The sequence below is a fragment of the Chiloscyllium plagiosum genome, unplaced genomic scaffold (assembly GCF_037043375.1).
Source record: "Chiloscyllium plagiosum isolate Xiang-an unplaced genomic scaffold, Cpla_swu_hap1 HiC_scaffold_21, whole genome shotgun sequence".
Lineage (NCBI taxonomy): Eukaryota > Metazoa > Chordata > Chondrichthyes > Orectolobiformes > Hemiscylliidae > Chiloscyllium > Chiloscyllium plagiosum.
Window position 1 is genome coordinate 87989170 of NW_028270159.1, and position 21985 is coordinate 88011154.

The window sequence follows — 21985 nt, forward strand, 5'->3', positions numbered from 1 at the left end:
TGAGATAACTTATTGTTAGATTCAGCCCAGTGAGTCAAAGACTCTGCTCATCCAGATACAAAGCTGCAGAACAAATACTCGTCCAAAATTCTGCATCATCTGAACTCCCACCAATATTCTTTTCACATACCATTCCTGGAAAAACTGGCTTATGTTACAGGATGCTGTTTAAATGTTTTCATTTCAGCATTCTGAAACCTGGGAACACATCCTTCCATAACACTGTCTCTCAGTCTCCCCCACTCTGTCTATTTCCCAAACCCCTCCCATTTGTTATTGTTTAAACTGATGCCCCCTCCTTCTCTGTCTCTCTATGGCAGTGATGTTCACACCCACAGCACCCCCTTGTCAGGGCACAATAGACAGATGGAGAATGAAATGGATGTTAGCTACACATCCTGTCATTTCCAGCATGAGCTGCAAGTTCCACACTGGGCAGGGATCTAACACATTGTTACTGAACAACGCGCCGGGATGGGGCTCATTGTGCTATATGCTGGGAGGGAAACTGCTCCTGGTTTACAGATCAATGTACTGGGGTGGTGTACACAGTCCTACATGCTGGGAGCGTAACTTTTCCTGGCTTACAGATCAATGCACTGGGGTGGTGTACAAAGTAATACATGTCGGGAGGGTAAAAGCTCCTGGTTTACACATCAATGCACTGGGGTGGGATGCACAGTCCTACATGTTGGGTGGGTAACTACTCACGTGTTACAGATCAATGCACTGGGGTGGGATGCACAGTCCTACATGTTGGGTGGGAAACTACTCACGTGTTACAGATCAATGCACTGGGGTGGTGTACAAAGCTCTACATGCTGAGAGAGTAACTGCTCCTGGGTTACAGAACAATACACTGGGGTAGTATACACAGCCCTACATGCTGGGAGGGTAACTGCTCCTGGTTTACAGATCAATGTACTTGGGTTGTGTACACAGTCCTACATGCTGGGAGGGTAACTGCCCCTGGTTCACATATCAATGCACTATTGTGGTGTACACAGTCCTCTATGCAGTGAGGGTAACTGCTCCTGGTTTGCAGATCAATGCACTGTGGTGGTGTACACAGTCCTACTTGATGGGAGGGTAACTGCTACTGGTTTACAGATCAATGCACTGGCGTGGTGTACACAGCCCTACATGCTGGGAGGGTAACTGCTCCTGGTTCACATATGAATGCACTATTGTGGTGTACACAGTCCTATATGCAGTGAGGGTAATTGCTCCTGGTTTACAGATCAATGCACTGGGATGTTGTACTCAGTCCTGCATGCAGGGAATATAACTGGTCCTGGTTTACAAATCCATACACTGGGGTGATGTACACAGCTCTAACTGTTGGGGGGTAACTGCTCCAGGGTTACAGATCAATGCAATGGGGTGGGGTACACAGTCCTACATGCTGGGAGGGTAACTGATCCTGGTTTACAGATCAATGCACTGGGGTGGTGTACACAGTCCTACATGCAGAGAGGGTAACTGCTCCTGGTTTACAAATCAATACACTGGCGTGGTGTACACAGGTCTACATGTTGGGGTTAACTGCTCCTGGGTTATAGATCAATGCACTGAGGTGGTGTACACAGTCCGACATGCTGGGGAGGGGTAACTGCTCCTGGTTTTCAGATCAATGCACAGGGGTGGTGTGCACAGTCCTGCAGGCTGGGAGAGTAACTGCTCCTGGTTTACAGATCAATGCACTGGCGTGGGTTTCACAGTCCTACATGCTGGGAGGGGAACAGCGCCTGATGTACAGATCAATACAGTGTGGTGGTGAACACAGTCCTACATACTGGGAGGGTAACTGCTCTTGGTTTAAAGATCAATGCACTGCGGTGGTGTACACAGTCCTACTTGCTGGGTGGGGAACTGCTCCTGGTTTACACATCAATGCACTGGGGTGGTGTACAAAGTCCTACATGCTGGGTGGGTAACTGCTCCTGGGTTACAGATCAATGCACTGGGGTGATGTATACTGTCCTACATAATGGGACGGTAACTGCTTCTGGTTTGCTGATCAATGCACTGGGGTTCGGTGCACAGCTCCACCTGCTTGGAGGGAAATTTCGCCTGGGTTACAGAACAATGCAGTGGGGTGGTGTACACAGTTGTCCATGCTGGGAGGGTAACTGCTCCTGGTTTACAGATCAATGCACTGGGTGGTGTACACAGTCCTGCATGCAGGAAGGGTAACTGCTCCTGGTTTGCAGATCAATACACTGGGGTGGTGTACACAGTCTTACATGCTGGGTGGGTAACTGCTCCTGGTTTACCGATGAATGCACAGGAATGGTGTACACAGTCCTACATGCTGGGAGGTTAACTGCACCTGGTTTACAGATCAATGCACTGGGGAGGGGTACACAGATCTACATGTTGGGTGTGGGGTGGTAACTTCTCCTGGTTTACTCATCAATGGCGTAAGTTGGTGGTACACAGTCCTACGTGCTGGGAGTGTAAGTGCTCCTGGTGGTGTACACAGTTCTACATGTTGGGAGGGTAACTACTCCAGGTTTACAGATCAATGCACTCGGGTGGTGTCCACAGCTCTACATTCTGGGAGGGTAACTGCTCCTTGGTTACATGTCAATGCACTAGTGTGGGGTACCCAGTCCTACATGGTAGGAGGATAACTTCTCCTAGTTTACAGACAAATGCACTGGGGCGGAGTACAGAGTTCCAAATGCTGGGAGGGTAACGGCTTCTGTTTCACAGCTTAGTGCACTGGGATGGTGTACACAGTCCTATATGCAGTAAGGGTAGTTGCTCCTGGTTTACAGATCAATGTACATGGGTTGTGTACACAGTCCTACATGCTGGGAGGGTAACTGCCCCTGGTTCACATATCAATGCACTATTGTGGTGTACACAGTCCTCTATGCAGTGAGGGTAACTGCTCCTGGTTTGCAGATCAATGCACTGTGGTGGTGTACACAGCCCTACATGCTGGGAGGGTAACTGCTCCTGGTTCACATACGAATGCACTATTGTGGTGTACACAGTCCTATATGCAGTGAGGGTAATTGCTCCTGGTTTACAGATCAATGCACTGGGGTGGTGTACACAGTCCTACATAATGGGACGGCAACTGCTCCAGGTTTACATATCAATGCACTGGGGTATGATACACAGACCTACATGCTGGGTGTGGGGTGGTAACTTCACCTGGTTAACTCATCAATGCCGTGAGTTGGTGGTACACAGTCCGACGTGTTCAGAGTTGTAAGTGCTACAGGTTTACTGGTCAATGCAATGGGATGGTGTACACATTTCTACATTCTGGGAGGTTAACTGCTCCTTGGTTACATATCAATGCACTAGTGTGGGGTACCCAGTCCTACGTGCTAGGAGAGTAACTGCTCCTGGTTTACAGGTGAATGCACTGCGGTGGTGTACAGAGTTCTACATGTTGGAAGGGTAACTGCTTCTGTTTCACAGATCAGTGCACTGGGATGGTGTACACAGTCCTACATGCAGGGACGGTAACTGCTCCTGGTTCACAGATCAATGCACTAGAGTGATATACACAGTCCTACATGCTTGGAGGGTAACTGCTCCTGGTTTACAGATCAATACACTGGAGTGGTGTACACAGTCCTACATGCTGGGACAGTAACTGCTCCTGGTTTACAGATAAATGCACTGTGGTGGTGTAGACAGTCCAACAGGCTGGGAGGGTATCTGCTGCTGGTTTACAGATCAAGAGGCTGGGGGTGGTTTACACAGTTGCACATGCTGTGGGGGCGCAGAAACTGCTCCTGGATTACAGATCAATGCACTGGGGTGGTATACACAGTCCTACATGCTGGAAGGATAACTGCTCCTGGTTCACAGATCAACGCACTGTGGTGCTGTACACAGTCCTACTTGCCGGGAGGCTAATTGCTCCTGGGTTACAGATCAATTCATTTGAGTGGTGCACACAGACGTCCATGCTGGGAGGGTAACTGCTCCTGGTTTACTGATCAATGCACTGGGATGGAGTACACAGTCCTACATGCGCGCAGGGAAACTGCTGCTGGTTTACAGATCAATGCACTGGGGTGGCGTACACAGCTCTACACGCTGTGTGTGTGTGTGTGTGGGGGGGGGGGGTTAATGCTCCAGGGTTTCAGATCAATGCACTGGTGTGGTGTAGCCAATCATTCATGTAGGGAATGTAACTGCTCCTGGTTCACAGATCAATGTACTGGGGCGATTAACACAGTCCTAAATGCAGTGAGGGCAACTACTCCTGGCTTAAAGATCGATGCACTGAGGTGGTGTACACAGTCCTACATGCTTGGAAGGTAACTGCTCCTGGTTTACCGATGAGTGCACTGGAGTGGTGTACACAGCCCTACATGCTGGCAGGGTAACTGCTCCTTGTTTACAGATCAATGCATTGGGGTAATGTACACAGTCCTACATGCTGGCAGGGTAACTGCTCCTTGTTTACAGACCAATGCACTGGGGTAGTGTACACAGTCCTACATGCAGGCAGGGTAACTGCTGCTGGTTTACTGATCAATGCACTGGGGTGGTGTACATATCTCTACATGCTGGGAGGGCAACTACTCATTGTTTACAGATCAATGCACTGGGGTGGTGTACACAGTCCGACATGCTGGGTGGGTAACTGCTGCTGGTTTACAGACCAATGCACTGTGATGGTGTACACAGTCGTACATGCGGGGAGGGTAACTGCTCCTGGTTTTCAGATCAATGCAGTGGGGTGGGGTACACAGTCCTACATGCTTCGATGGTAACTGCTCCTGGTGTACAGATCAATGCACTGGAATAGTGTACACAGTCCTACATGCAGAGACGGTTAGTGTTCCTGCTTAACAGATCAATGCATTGAGGTGATCTACACAGTCCTACATGCTGGGACGGTAACTGCTCCTGGTTTACAGACCAATGTACTGTGATGGTGTACACAGTCCATCATGCGGGGAGGGTAAATGCTCCTGGTTTTCAGATCAATGCACTGGGGTGGTGTGCACACTCCTACATGCGGGGAGGGTAACTGCTCCTGGTTTACTGATCCATGCACTGGGGTGGTGTAAACAGTCCTACATGCTTCGTGGGTAACTGCTGCTGGTTTACTGATCCATGCACTGGGGTGGTGTACACAGTTCGACTTGCAGCGTGGGTAACTGCTCCTGGTTTTCAGATCAATGCACTGGTGTGGTGTACAGAGTCCTACAAGCTGGATGGATAATTGCTCCTGGTTTTCAGATCAAGGCACTGGGGTGGTATAAACATTCCTACATGCAGGGACGGTAACTGCTTTTGCTTTACAGATCAATGCACTGCGGTGATGTCCACAGTCCTACGTGCAGGGAGGGTATCTGGTACTGGTTTACAGATCAATAGACTGCGGTGGTGTACACAGTTGTCCTTGCTGAGGTGGCGCGGGAACTGCTCCTGGATTACAGATCAATGCACTGGAGTGGTGTACACAGTCCTACATACTGGGACGGTAACTGCTCCTGGGTTTCAGATCAATGCATTGGGATAGGGTACACAGTCCGACATGCAGGAAGGGTAACTGCTCCTGGTTTACAGACCAATGCACTGTGGTGGTGTACACAGTCCTACATGCGGGGAGGGTAACTGCTCCTGGTTTTCAGATCAATGCACTGGGGGGGGGGGGGGGGGTGCACAGTCCTACATGCGGGGAGGGCAACTGCTCCTGGTTTACAGATCAATGCACTGGGGTGGTGTACACAGTCCTACATGCTGTGTGGGTAACTGCTCCTGGTTTACATATCAATGCACTGTGGTTGTGTACACAGTCCCACATGCAGGGAGGGTAACTGCTCCTGGGTTACTGATCAATGCACTGGGGTAGTGTACACAGTCCTACATGCAGGCAGGGTAAGTGCTTTTGGTTTACTGATCAATGCACTGGGTGGTGTACATATCTCTACATACTGGGAGGGCAACTGCTCATGTTTTACAGATCAATGCACTAGGGTGGTGTACACAGTCCGACATGCTGGGTGTGTAACTGCTGCTGGTTTACAGACCAATGCACTGTGGTGGTGTACACAGTCCTACATGCGGGGAGGGTAACTGCTCCTGGTTTTCAGATCAGTGCAGTGGGGTGGGGTACACAGTTCTACATACTTGGAGGGTAAATGCTCCTGGTTTTCAGATCAATGCACTGGAGTGGTGTACACAGTCCTACATGCAGGGACGGTAGGTGTAACTGCTTTGCAGATCAATGCATTGAGGTGATGTACACAGTCCTACATGCAGGGAGTGTAACTGCTCCTGGTTTACAGACCAATGCACTGTGATGGTGTACACAGTCCTACAGCGGGGAGGGTAACTGCTCCTGGTTTTCAGATCAATGCACTGGGGTAGTGTGCACACTCCTACATGCGGGGAGGGCAACTGCTCATGGTTTACAGATCAATGCACTGGGTGGTGTACACAGTCCTACATGCAGGGACGGTAACTGCTCCTACTTTACAGATCAATGCACTCAGGTGATGTGCACAGTCCTACATGCAGGGAGAGTAACTGCTCCTGGTTTTCAGAACAATGCAGTGGGGTGAGGTACATAGTCCGACATACTTGGAGGGTAATGCTCCTGGTTTACAGATCAATGCACTGGGGTAGTGTACACAGTCCTACATACTGGGACGGTAACTGCTCCTGGTTTACAGATCAATGCACTGGGGTGGTATACACAGTCCTACATGCTGGAAGGATAACTGCTCCTGGTTTACAGATCAATGCACTGGGGTAGGGTACACAGTCCTACGTGCTGGGAGGGTAACTGCTCCTGGTTCACAGACTAATGCACTGGGGTTTTGTACACAATCCTGCATGCAGGAAGGGTAACTGCTCCTGGTTTACAGACCAATGCACTGGGGTAGGGTACACAGCTCTACACGCTGGGGGGGGGGGGGGGGCGGGAAGGTGGTTAATGCTCCAGGGTTTCAGATCAATGGTGTGGTGTAGCCAATCATTCATGTAGGGAATGTAACTGCTCCTGGCTCACAGATCAATGTACTGGGGCGATTAACACAGTCCCAAATGCAGTGAGGGCAACTGCTCCTGGCTAAAAGATCGATGCACTGCGGTGGTGTACATATTCCTACATGCTTGGAAGGTAACTGCTCCTGGTTTACCGATGAGTGCCCTGGAGTGGTGTACACAGCCCTACATGCTGGCAGGGTAACTGCTCCTTGTTTACATATCAATGCACTGGGGTGATGTACACAGTCCTACATGCTGGGAGGGTACCTGCTTCTTGTTTACAGATCAATGCACTGGGGTGATGTACACAGTCCTACATGCTGGGAGGGTAACTGCTCCTTGTTTTCAGACCAATGCACTGGTGTGGTGGTGTACACAGTCCTACATGCTGGGACGGTAACTGCTCCTGGTTTACAGATCAATGCAAAATGGCGGTGTAGACAGTCCTACATGCTGGGAGGGTATCTGCTCCTGGTTTACAGATCAATAGACTGGGGTGGTTTACACAGTTACACATGCTGTGGGGTCGCGGAAACTGCATCTGGATTACAAATCAATTCACTGGGGTGGAGTACACAGTCCTGCATGCAGGAATGGTAACTGCTCCTATTTTCCATATCAATGCAATGGGGTGGTGTACACAGTCCTGCATGCAGGGAGGGTAACTGCTCCTGGTTTACAGATCAATGCACTGGGGTGATGTACACAGTCCGACATGCAGGGAGGGTAACTGCTGCTGGTTTACTGATCAATGCACTGGGGTGGTGTACACAGTCCGACATGCTGGGTGGGTAACTGCTCCTGGTTTACAGACCAATGCACTGTGGTGGTGTACACAGTCCTACATGAGGGAAGGGTAACTGCTCCTGGTTTTCAGATCAATGCACTGGGGTGGTGTGCACAGTCCTACATGCCGGGAGGGCAACTGCTCATGGTTTACAGATCAATGAACTGGGGTGGTGTACACAGTCCGACATGCTGTGTGGGTAACTGCTCCTGGTTTCCATATCAATGCACTGGGGTTGTGTACACAGTCCTACATGCAGGGAGGTAACTGCTCCTGGTTTACAGGTCAATGCACTGGGGTAGTGTGCACAGTCCTACATGCAGGGATGGTAACTGCTCCTGGGTTACAGATCAATGCACTGGGGTACTGTCCGCCGTCCTACATGCAGGGAGGGTAACTGTGCTGGTTTACTGATCAATGCACTGGGGTGTTGTACATATCTCTACATGCTGGGAGGGCAACTGCTCATGATTTACTGATCAATGCACTGGGGTGGTGTACACAGTCCGACATGCTGGGCGGGTAACTGCTGCTGGTTTACAGATCAATGCACTGTGGTGGTGTAACCAGTCCTACATGCGGGGAGGATAACTGCTCCTGGTTTTCAGATCAATGCACTAGGGTGGTGTGCACAGTCCTACATGCCGGGAGGGCAACTGCTCATGGTTTACAGATCAATGAACTGGGGTGGTGTACACAGTCCGACATGCTGTGTGGGTAACTGCTCCTGGTTTCCATATCAATGCACTGGGGTTGTGTACACAGTCCTACATGCAGGGAGGTAACTGCTCCTGGTTTACAGGTCAATGCACTGGGGTAGTGTGCACAGTCCTACATGCAGGGATGGTAACTGCTCCTGGGTTACAGATCAATGCACTGGGGTACTGTCCGCCGTCCTACATGCAGGGAGGGTAACTGTGCTGGTTTACTGATCAATGCACTGGGGTGTTGTACATATCTCTACATGCTGGGAGGGCAACTGCTCATGGTTTACTGATCAATGCACTGGGGTGGTGTACACAGTCCGGCATGCTGGGCGGGTAACTGCTGCTGGTTTACAGACCAATGCACTGTGGTGGTGTCACCAGTCCTACATGCGGGGAGGATAACTGCTCCTGGTTTTCAGATCAATGCAGTGGGGTGGGGTACACAGTCCTACATACTTGGAGGGCAACTGCTCCTGGTTTACAGATCAATGCACTGGGGTGGTGTACAAAGTCATACATGCAGGGACGGTAAGTGTTCCTGCTTTACAGATCAATGCATTGGGGTGATGTACACAGTCCTACATCCAGGGAGGGTAACTGCTCCAGGTTTACAGACCAATGCACTGTGGTGGTGTGCACAGTCCTACATTCGGAGAGGGTAACTGCTCCTGGTTTTCAGATCAATGCACTGGGGTGGTGTGCACAGTCCTACTTGCGGGGTGGGCAACTGCTCATTGTTTACAGATCAATGCACTGGGGTGGTGTACACAGTCCGACATGCTGTGTGGGTAACTGCTCCTGGCTTACAGATCAATGCACTAGGGTGGTGTACACAGTCCTATATGATGGGAGGGTAACTGCTCTTGCTTTACAGATAAATGCACTGCGGTAATTGACACAGTCCGACATGCAGGGACGGTAACTGCTGCTGGTATACAAATCAATACACTGGGGTGGCGTACACAGCTTTACACGCTGTGGGGGCGGTGGTTAATGCTCCAGGGTTTCAGATCAATGCACTGGGGTGGTGTACCCTATCCTTCATGTAGGGAATGTAACTGCTCCTGGTTCACAGATCAATGTAATGGGGTGATGTACACAGTCCTATATGCGGTGAGGGCAACTGCTCCTGGCTTACAGATCGATGCAATGAGGTGGTGTACACAGTCCTACATGCTTGGAAGGTAACTGCTCCTTGTTTACCGATGAGTGCACTGAAGTGGTGTACACAGTCCTAAATGCGGCGAGGGTAACTGCTCCTTGTTTGCAGATCAATGCAATGGGGTGATGTACAAAGTCCTACATGCTGGGAGGGTAACTGCTCCTGGGTTACAGATCAATGCACTCGGGTGATGTACACAGTCCTACATGCTGGGAGGGTAACTGCTCCTTGTTTACAGACCAATGCGATGGTGTGGTGGTGTACACAGGCCTACATGCTGGGACGGTAACTGCTCCTGGTTTACAGATCAATGCACTGGGGTAGTGTACACAGTCATACATGCGGGGAGTGTAACTGCTCCTGGTTTACAAATCAATGCTCAGGGGTGGAGTACAGTGTACGACATGCTGGGAAGGTAACTGCTCCTGGGTTAAAGATCAGTGCACTGGGGTGCGATACAAATCCTACGTGTTGGGAGGGTAACTGTTCCTGGTTTACAGATCAATGCACTGGGGTGGTGTACACAGTCCGACATGCAGGATGGGTAAATCCTGATTTACAGATCAATGCACTGGGGTGGTGTACCCAGTCCGACATGCTGGGTCGGTAAACCCTGGTTTACAGATCAATGCACTGGAGTCGTGTTCAAAGTCTTACATGCTTGGAGTTTAACTGATCCTGGTTTACAGATCAATGCACTGGAGTGGTGTACATGGTCTTAATTGCTGGGATGGTAACTGCTCCTGGTTTTCCGAGCAATGCACTGGAGTTGTAGTCCACAGTCCTACATTCTGGGAGGGTAACTGCTCCTGGATGACAGATCAATGCACTGGGGTGGTGTACACAGTCCTACATGCCGGGAGGGTAATCGCTCCTGGGTTTCAGATCAATGCATTTGGGTGGTGAACACAGCTCTATATGCTGGGAGGGTAACTGCTCCAGGTTTCCAAATCAATGTACTGGGGTGGTGCACACAGTTCTACACGCTTTGATGGTAACTGCTCTTTGGTTACATCTCAGTGCACTTGAGTGGGGGTACACAGTCCTACACTCTGTCAGGGTAACTGCTCCAGGTTTACTGATCAATGCACTGGGGTGGTGTGCAAAGCTCAACATGCTGGGAGGGTAACTGCGCCTGGTTTGCAGATCAATGCACTGGGGTGGTGTGCACAATCGTACATGCTGGGAGAGTAACTGCTTCTGGGTTTCTGATCAATGCACTGGAGTGGGGTACACTGTCCTACATGCTGGGAAGGTATGTACTCCTGGTTTACAGGTCAATGCATTGGGGTGGTGTACACAGTTGTACATGTTGGGAGGGTAACTACTCCAGGTTTACAGATCAATGCACTCGGGTGATGTGCACAGCTCTACATTCTGGGAGGTTAACTGCTCCTTGGTTACATATCAATGCACTAGTGTGCGGTACCCAGTGCTAGATGCTGGGAGGATAACTACTCCTGGTTTACAGATAAATGCATTGGGGCGGAGTACAGATTCCTACATGCTGGGATTTTAACCGCTTCTGTTTCACAGATCAGTGCACTGGGGTGGTGCACACAGTCCTACATGTGGGGAGGGTAACTGCTCCTGGTTTACAGATCAATACACTGGGGTGGTGTACACAGTCCAATATGCCGGGATTGTAATTGCTCCTGGTTTACACATCAATACACTGGGGTGGTGTACACAGTCCTGCATATTCAGAGAGTAACTGCTCCTGGGTTACAGGTCAATGCACTGGACGGGGGTGTACACAGCCTATATGTTGGGAGGGTAACTGCTTCTGGTTTACAGATGAGTGCACTCGGGATGGGAGTGTACACAGTCCTACATGCTGGGAGGTTAACTGCTCCTGGTTTACAGATCAATGCGCTGGGGTGGTGTTCGCAGCTCTACATGCTGGGAGGGTAACTGCTCCAGGTTTCCAGATCAATGTACTGGGGTGGTGCACACAGCTCTACAGGCTTTGAGGGTAAGTGATCCTTGTTGACAGATCAATGTACTGTGGTGGGGTACAGAGCACTACATGCTGGGAGGGTAACTGTTCCTGGTTTACAGATCAATGCAGTGTGGTGGTGTGCACAGTCCTACATGCTGGGAGGGTAACTGCGCCTGGTTTACAGATCAATGCACTGGGGTGGGGTACACAGTCCGACATGCTGTGCGGGTAACTGCTGCAGGTTTACAGATCCATGCACTGGTGTCGTGTACAGAGTCCTACAAGCCGGGAGGGTAACTGCTCCTGGCTTACAGATCAATGCACTGGGGTGGTGTACACAGTCCTACATGCTGGGAGGGTAACTGCTCTTGCTTTACAGATAAATGCACTGCGGTAATGTACACAGTCCTACATGCAGGGACAGTAACTGCTCCTGGTTTACAGACCATTGCACTTTGGTGGAGTACACAGTCCTAAGTGCGGGGAGGGTAACTGCTCCTGGTTTTCAGATCAATGCACTGGGGTGGTGTACACAGTCCTACATGCGGGGAGGGTAACTGCTGCTGGTATAAAAATCAATACACTGGGGTGGCGAACACAGCTCTCCACGCTGTGGGGGCGGGGTTAATGCTCCAGGGTTTCAGATCAATGCACTGGGGTGGTGTAGCCAATCCTTCATGTATGGAATGTAACTGCTCCTGGTTCACAGATCAATGTAATGGGGTGATGTACACAGTCCTATATGCGGTGAGGGCAACTACTCCTGGCTTACAATTCGATGCCCTGAGGTGGTGTACACAGTCCTACATGCTTGGAAGGTAACTGCTCCTGGTTTACCGATGAGTGCAGTGGAGTGGTATACACAGTCCTAAATGAGGGGAGGGTAACTGCTCCTTGTTTACAGATCAATGCACTGGGGTGATGTACAAAGTCCTACATGTTGGGAGGGTAACTGCTCCTGGCCTACAGATCAATGCACTGGGGTGGTGTACACAGCCTTACATGCTGGGAGGGTAACTGCTCCTTGTTTACAGACCAATGCGATGGTGTGGTGGTGTACACAGTCCTACATGCTGGGATGGTAACTGCTCCTGGTTTACAGATCAATGCACTGGGGTAGTGTACACAGTCATACATGCGGGGAGTGTAACTGTTCCTGGTTTACCAATCAATGCTCAGGGGTGGAGTACAGTGTACGACATGCTGGGAGGGTAACTCTTCCTGGTTTACAGATCAATGCACTGGAGTCGTGTACAAAGTCCTACATGCTTGGAGGTTAACTGATCCTGGTTTACAGATCAATGCACTGGAGTGGTGTACATGGTCTTAATTGCTGGGACGGTAACTACTCCTGGTTTACCGAGCAATGCACTGGAGTGGTTGTCCACAGTCCTACATTCTGGGAGGGTAACTGCTCCTGGGTGACAGATCAATGCACTGGGGTGGTGTACACAGTCCTGCATGCCGGGAAGGTAATTGCTCCTGGTGTTGCAGATCAATGCATTTGGGTGGTGAACACAGCTCTACATGCTGGGAGGGTAACTGCTCCAGGTTTCCAAATCAATGTACTGGGGTGGTACACACAGTTCTACACGCTTTGATGGTAACTGCTCTTTGGTTACAGATCAATGCACTTGAGTGGGGGTACACAGTCCTACACTCTGCCAGGGTAACTGCTCCAGGTTTGCTGATCAATGCACTGGGGTGGTGTGCAAAGCTCAACATGCTGGGAGGGTAACTGCGCCTAGTTTGCAGATCAATGCACTGGGGTGGTGTGCACAGTCGTACATGCTGGGAGAGTAACTGCTTCTGGGTTTCTGATCAATGCACTGGAGTGGGGTACACTGTCCTACATGCTGGGAAGATATGTACTCCTGGTTTACAGGTCAATGCACTGGGGTGGTGTACACAGTTCTACATGTTGGGAGGGTAACTACTCCAGGTTTACAGATCAATGCACTGGGGTGGTGTGCACAGCTCTACATTCTGGGAGATTAACTGCTCCTTGGTTACATATCAATGCACTAGTGTGGGGTACCCAGTGCTAGATGCTGGGAGGATAACTACTCCTGGTTTACAGATAAATGCACTGGGGCGGAGTACAGATTCCTACATGCTGGGATTGTAACCGCTTCTGTTTCACAGTTCAGTGCACTGGGGTGGTGTACACAGTCCTACATGTGGGGAGGGTAACTGCTCCTGGTTTACAGATCAATACACTGGGGTGGTGTACACAGTCCTATATGCCGGGAGTGTAATTGCTGCTGGATTACAGGTCAATACACTGGGGTGGTGTACACAGTCCTGCATATTCAGAGAGTAACTGCTCCTGGGTTACAGGTCAATGCACTGTGCGGGGGTGTACACAGCCTACATGCTGGGAGGGTAACTGCTCCTGGTTTACAGATCAATGCACTCGGGATGGGGGTGCACACAGTCCTACATGCTGGGAGGTTAACTGCTCCTGGTTTACAGATCAATGCACTGGGGTGGTGTACGCAGCTCTCCATGCTGGGAGGGTAACTGCTCCAGGTTTCCAGATCAATGTACTGGGGTGGTGCACACAGCTCTACACGCTTTGAGGGTAAGTGCTCCTTGTTGACAGATCAATGTACTGTGGTGGGGTACAGAGCACTACATGCTGGGAGGGTATCTGCTCTTGGGTTACAGATCAATGCACTGGAGTTGGGGTACACAGTCCTACACTCTGGCAGGGTAACTGCTGCTGGTTTGCTGTTCAATGCAATGGGGTGGGGTACACAGCTCAACATGCTGGGAGGGTAACTGCTCCTGGTTTACAGATCAATGCACTGGGGCGGGGTACAGAGTCCTACATGCTAGGAGAGTAACTGCCCCTCGTATACAGATCAATGCACTGGAGGGGGTTACACAGTCCTGCATGCTGGGGTGGGGTGGTAACTTCTCCTGGTTTGCTCATCAATGTCGTGAGTTGGTGGTACACAGTCCTACGTGCTGGGAGTGTAAGTGCTCCGGGTTTACAAGTCAATGCATTGGGGTGGTCTACACCGTTCTGCATGCTGGGAGGGTAACTGCTCCTGGGTTAAAGATCAATGCACTGGGGTGTGGTACACAGACCTACATACTGGGTGGGTAAGTGCTCCTGGTTTACAGATCAATGCACTGAGATGGTGTACAAAGTCCTACCTGCCGGGAGGTTAATTGCTCCTTGGGTTAGATATCAATGCATTTGGGTGGTGAACACAGACCTATGGCCGGGAGGGTAACTGCTCCCGGTATACACATCAATGCACTGTGGTGGTGTACACAGCATTACATGCTGGGCGGGTAACTGCTCCTGGTTTACAGATCAATGCAATAGGGCAGAGTACACAGTCCTACATGCTGGGAGAGAAACTGCTCCTGGTTTGCAGGTCAATGCACTGGGGTGGTGTACACAGTCCAATATTCTGGGAGGGTATCTGCTCCTGGTTTACAGATCAAAGCACTGGGAAGGAGTACACAGTCCTACATTCTGGGAGGGTAACTGCTCCTCGTTTACAGATCAATGCACTGGGGTGGTGTACACTGTCCTACATGCCGGGTGGATAACAGCTACTGGTTTACAGATCAATGCACTGGGTGGTGTACAGGGTCCTACATGCCGGGAGTGTAACTGCTCCTGGTTTACAAATCAATGCACGGGGTGGGGAACACAGTCCTACATGCTGGGAGGGTAACTGCTCCTGGTTTACAGAGCAATGCACTGGGGTGGGGTACACAGTCCTACATGCCGGAAGTGTAACTGCTCCTGGTTTACAAATCAATGCACAGGGGTGGGGCACACAGTCCTACATGCTTGGAGGTTAACTGCCCCTGGTTTGCAGATCAATGCACTGGGGTGGGGTACACAGCTCTACATTCTGGGAGGGTTACTGCTCCAGGTTTGCAGATCAATGCACTGGGGTGGTGTACAAAGCTCTACACGCTGGGCGGGTAAGCACACCTGGTTTACAGATCAAAGCACTGTAGTGGTGTACAGAGCTGTACATGCTGAGGGGATAAATGCTCCTGGTTTACAGATCAATGCAATGGGGTGTTGTACACGGTCTGACATGCTGGGAGGGTAACTGCTCCGGGTTTACAGATCAATGCACTGGGGTGGTGTACACAGCTCTACTTGCTGGTAGGGTATCTTCTCGTGGTTTACAGATCAATGCACTGGGGAAGTCGACACAGTCCTACTTGCCGGGAGGGTAATTGCTCCTGGGTTACAGATCAATGCATTTGTGTGTGTGAACACAGACCTACATTCTGGGAGGGTAACTGCTCCTGATTTACAGTTCAATGCATAGGGCTGGTGTACACAGACCTACATGCTGGGAGGGAAAAGCGCCTGGTTTACAGATGAATGCCCTGGTTTGGTGTACACAGCTCTACATGCTGGGAGGGTAACTGCTCCTGGTTTACAGATGAATGCCCTGGTTTGGTGTACACAGTCCTAAATGCTGGGAGGGTAACTGCTCCTGGTTTACAGATGAATGCCCTGGTTTGGTGTACACAGTCCTACATGCTGGAGGGTAACTGCTCCTGGTTTACAGATTAATGCACTGGGGTGGTTCACACAGTGCTACATGCTGGTTTACAACTCCGCGTGGTTGACATATCAATGCACTGGGGTAGGGTACACAGTCCTACATGCTGGGAGGGTATCTGCTCCTGGGTTATAGATCAATGCACAGTGGTGGTGTACACAGTCCTACATGCAGGGAGGGTAATTGCTCCTGGTTTACAGATCAATGCACTGGGAAGGCGTAAACAGTTCTACATGCTGGGAGGATAACTGCTCCTGGTTTACAGATGAATGCCCTGGTTTGGTGTACACAGTCCTACATGTTGGGAGGGTAACGGCTCCTGGTTTACAGATGAATGCCCTGGTTTGGTGTACACACATTCCTACATGCTGGGAGGGTAACTGCTCCTGGTTTACAGATGAATGCCCTGGTTTGGTGTACTCAGCCCTACGTGCTGGGAGGGTAACTGCTCCTGGTTTACAGATGAATGCCCTGGTTTGGTGTACACAGTCCTACATGCCGGGAGGGCAACTGCTCCTGGTTTACAGATGAATGCCCTGGTTTGGTGTGCACAGTCCTACATGCCGGGAGGGCAACTGCTCCTGGTTTACAGATTAATGCACTGGGGTGGTTCACACAGTGCTACATGCCGGTTTACAACTCCGCGTGGTTGACATATCAATGCACTGGGGTAGGGTACACAGTCCTAAATGCTGGGAGGGTAACTGCTCCTGGTTTATAGATGAATGCCCTGGTTTGGTGTACACAGTCCTACATGCTGGAGGGTAACTGCTCCTGGTTTACAGATTAATGCCCTGGGGTGGTTCACACAGTGCTACATGCTGGTTTACAACTCCGCGTGGTTGACATATCAATGCACTGGGGTAGGGTACACAGTCCTACATGCTGGGAGGGTATCTGCTCCTGGGTTATAGATCAATGCACAGTGGTGGTGTACACAGTCCTACATGCAGGGAGGGTAATTGCTCCTGGTTTACAGATCAATGCACTGGGAAGGCGTAAACAGTTCTACATGCTGGGAGGATAACTGCTCCTGGTTTACAGATGAATGCCCTGGTTTGGTGTACACAGTCCTACATGTTGGGAGGGTAACGGCTCCTGGTTTACAGATGAATGCCCTGGTTTGGTGTACACACAGTCCTACATGCTGGGAGGGTAACTGCTCCTGGTTTACAGATGAATGCCCTGGTTTGGTGTACTCAGCCCTACGTGCTGGGAGGGTAACTGCTCCTGGTTTACAGATGAATGCCCTGGTTTGGTGTACACAGTCCTACATGCCGGGAGGGCAACTGCTCCTGGTTTACAGATGAATGCCCTGGTTTGGTGTACACAGTCCTACATGCCGGGAGGGCAACTGCTCCTGGTTTACAGATTAATGCACTGGGGTGGTTCACACAGTGCTACATGCCGGTTTACAACTCCGCGTGGTTGACATATCAATGCACTGGGGTAGGGTACGCAGTCCGACATGCTGGGAGGGTATCTGCTCCTGGGTTACAGATCAATGCACTGTGGTGGTGTACACAGTCGTACATGCTGGGAGGGTTACCATTCCTGGTTTACAGATCAATGCACAGGGGTGGCGAACACAGCCTCACATGTTGTGAGGGTAACTGCTCCTGGTTTACAGATCAATGCACTGGGGTGGTGTACATAGTCCTACATACTGGGCGGGTAACTGCTCATGGTTTACAGGTCAATGGACTAGTATGGTGTAGACAGTCCACATGCTGGGATGGTAACTGCACCTGGTTTACAGCTCAATGCACTGGCGTTATGTACACAGCTCTATATGCTGAGAGAGTAACTGCTGTTGGTTTACAGATCAATGAAGTGGGGTGTTGTACACAGTCCTACATGCTGGTTGGGTAACTGCTCCTGGTTTGCAGACCAATGCACTTGGGTTGTGTACACAGTCCTACTTGCTGAGAGCGTAAGTGTACCTGGTTTCCAGATCTATGCACTTGGGTGATGTACTCTGACCTACATGCTGGGACGGTAACTGCTCTTGGTTTCCAGATCAATGCACTGGGGTGGTGTACATAATCATACATGCTGGGAGGGAAAGTGCCCCTGGTTTGCAGATCAATTCTTTGGGGTGGTGTACACAGTCCTACATGTTGGGAGGGTAACTGCTCCTGGTTTACACAGTAATACACTGGGGTGGTGTACATAATCATACATGCTGGGAGGGTAACTGCCCCTGGTTTACAGATCAATTCTTTGGGGTGGTGTACACAGTCCTACATGTTGGGAGGGTAACTGCTCCTGGTTTACACAGTAATGCACTGGGGTGGTGTACACAGTCCTACATGCTGAGAGTGTAACTGCTCCTGGTTTACAAATTAATGCCCTGGAGTTCTGTACACAGCTCTACATGCTGGGAGGGTAACTGCTCCTGGTTTACAGATCCATGCACAGGGGTGGGGTACACAGTCCTATATGCTGGGAGGGTTTGCTCCTGGTTTACAGATCAATGCACTGGGGCCTGGGTACAGAGCTCTACATGCTGGGAGGGTAACTGCGCCTGGTATTCAGATCAATGAACTGGGGTGGCGTACACAGTTCTAAATACTTGGAATGTTACTGCTGCAGGTTTACAGATTAATTCACTTGTGATCAATGCACAGTTCGCAGTGTTGGTCAGACTGTCTTGTTGAGTTTTATGGATAACGCAATGATGTGGTTTGTGTAACTCCTTATGCTGGATGTATATTTGTTTCAGGTTTACACGTTAGTGCCCTGCTGTGGTCTGCGCAGCTCCCAGTGCTGGACAGATATCTCGCCTGGGTGTGTAGATCAATGCACTGCTGTGGTCTGCACAGCTCCCCGTGCTGGACAGAAACCCAATCCTGGTTTATAGATCAATACACTGCTGTGGTCTGCACAGCTCCCCGTGCTGGACAGATATCTAGCCAGGGTTTATAGATCAATGCACTGCTGTGGTCTGCACAGCTCACTGCGTTAGACAGATATATGGTCTTGGTTTGTAGATCAATGCCCTGATCTGATCTATGCAGTGTATCACTCTGTACAGATTGCTGGATTGTATTGACCAGTGTAATGGATGAATCTGGACAGATTTCTGGGTTGTACTGAGCAAGGTACACTGACCTGGTCTGCACAGTGTTCCACGGTGAACAGATATCTCCTCTGGGTGTATGGTGTCTGGGCTGGTTCTGTGAGGTGGATTGAGAATGTGGTATATCTAACCATTTCAGCTGATCTGGCAATGCCTTTAGTTCCCATTCCTGTGATTGGACCCTTCGTCTCTCACCCCATTAATTTTACAGTGTGTCCAGGCACAGTACATCATGTTGGTGGGGTGGGTAGGGGGGAAAGGGGCGAAAGGATGGACAGGTCAAGGAGTTCTCCGGAACGTTCTGTCCCTGACATTGTTTGTGAACGGCCAATCGTCAGTGAATTGAACAAACGATAAGATCCCGAGGGAAGAGATCCCGTTCCAGGGAGAAGGAGACACTGTTCCGAAGGCCCCTCAGGCAGGTAAAGGGATGAATACGTTTTCCCTGCGTTTACATTTCTTAACGACACAGGACCTCCCACAATTTAGACCAAAATACAGACATTCGCAAACTCCGTTTGTCTTCAGGAAACTGGGAGAGAATCCTTCAGGACAGCAACGTTCCCACCCTCCGTATTAGGAATTGGCTAGGAGTGACCTGTGTCTGCTCTCGAGTGATCGAGTGTGTGGGAACGTTCTAGAAACCATCTGTCCTTATGGATGTGTCTCTGTGTGTTTGGGGATGGAGGGCTTCTTGTGGTTTATGACCCATTTTTGTCAGTAATTCCGACCTTCCCATTTGTTATTCCAGCTCCAATTATTTTAATAAATCCCTGAATACAGGGACACATTTGAAAGTCTCACTGGGTCCCCGATCAAACGGGTCCCTTTGCCTCCAGGCTGATGGATAATGGGTTTGTTTTCCTTCCTCACAGTTAACGTAGTGACCATCTATGTCCTGCTTTATAAAGATTGTGGATTGTCTCCATGTGTCAGACGTTACCTGGGGGCCATGGCAGCGGCGGATCTCCTGGTCATTATCCTCGACCTGATCCTGAGACACATTCCCATTGTTTATCAGGAACAGTTTTATTTCCTGAGGCACTCCGTCCCCATGTGTAATATCCACGCCGTCCTGCTTTATGCAGCCACTGACTGCTCTGTCTGGTTCACCGTCACTTTCACCTTTGATCGGTTTGTGGCCGTTTGTTGCCAGAAGCTGAAAAGTAAATATTGCAGTGAGAAAACGGCGGCTGTCGTTCTGGGAGCAGTGACTGTGCTGAGCTGTTTAAAGAACATTTTCTGGTATTTTATGCTCACGGCTCGGTATTGGCTGGTGAACACTCCCTGGTTTTGTGCTGTAACATTTGATGTTCTATACTCCAGTGTCTGGGCCACAATCGAGTCTCTCCACCACATTCTAACCCCGTGTGTCCCATTTCTCCTGATCCTGCTGCTCAATGTTCTCACTGTCAGACACATTGTAGTGACCAGCAGAGCCCGCAGGAGGCTCCGCGCTCACACCAATGGGGACGCTCAGTCTGACACTGAAATGAGGAACCGAAAAAAATCCATCATTTTACTGTTTGTGATCTCGGCCAATTTCATCCTGTTATTGTCAACTTTAATGCTGTATTCTTTATGGGCCCGGATGTGGTGGAATGGGTATCGGTCTGTGATTCTCCATCGCTTTGTGCAGGAATTGGGCTTCATGCTGCAGCTCCTCAGTTGCTGCACAAACACCGCGATTTATGCCGTGACCCAGACCAAGTTCGGGCAGCAGTTGAAGAATGTGCTGAAATATCCCTTCACCAAAATCCATCCATCAATCAAATTCCCTGGTTTGTCCATTCTTATCCCACAGGGGGGTTTCAGGAACACATTTCAATGTTTCTCACAACTCAGGGGCCAGTGAGAAAGGGCACCATCCCACTGACTGTATCCATCACTTCCATTTGTAAACAATAAAAATGTTGATTAAAGCGTGACGATGTTGTTGTGTATCTTTGTGTTGGAGAAGCTGAGCTGGAGAGAGACAGACTCAGTCCCAAGTCCTGGTCCTCAGGGAAGGGGAGGGCACCGTGCCCTGAGTTCAGGAGCTGCGTTTAACTCCCTCTGTCCTTACTTTCCCTTCTGGGTCTCCCACTCCAACTTGGCTATCAGCAGAATTCAACTTACTCCCTCCATATATCCCTCCCGCTCTCACACTGCACTGCCATGCCTCTCTCCTTTTCCCATTTACACACTCAATTCCACTGTCCTTGCCTTCCCCAATCTCATTCACTCTCTCTCCATCTTGCTATTCTAACCTCCCAATGTTACTGTCTTCCTCCAAATCCTTCGGTGCTGGGGGATCAGAACAGGGTTGTTGATCTTCAGGCCGATGTTAGGGAACAGAGATTGGGACGACATGTCAGGCCATTGGTACGGCAACAGTATGGAGCTTGGGCCAAACGCCATTCCACGGAGACATAGTGAGTTTGAGAACACGAGCCGTTACTAGGGGGTAACAGGTGGAGTCGCACCGTAGGCTGTGGCTGAGACTGGTACAACACGATATCACAAACAGAACACATTGTGTGGGGGTGGTGTGGGGCACTGCGTGTGATGGTGGTAGTGTGTGCGGGAGGTGAGCGTTATGGTGGGGGTGGTGTGGGGCACTGTCTGTGATGGTGGTGGAGTGTGTGGGGTTGAGCGTGACGGTGAGGGTGGTATAGGGCAGTGTGTGAGATGGTGGTGGAGTGTGTGAGTGTGATCTTGACAGTGGGGGTGGTGTGGGGCACTGTGTGATGGTGGTGGCGATTTTGCGGGTGAGTGTGATGGTGGGGGTGGTG

General features: G+C 50.3%; 1 protein-coding gene across 1 annotated transcript in view; it reads left to right on the top strand.

The window, feature by feature from the left end:
- LOC148146479 (putative G protein-coupled receptor 139) overlaps positions 1-21985 on the top strand; it is a 68259-nt gene that overhangs the window by 34299 nt on the left and 11975 nt on the right. Inside the window, exon 2 of the mRNA XM_087998642.1 lies at positions 20087-20992. Coding sequence (XP_087854768.1) covers positions 20087-20992 — 906 coding nt within the window. The remainder of the gene's footprint in view (positions 1-20086; positions 20993-21985) is intronic.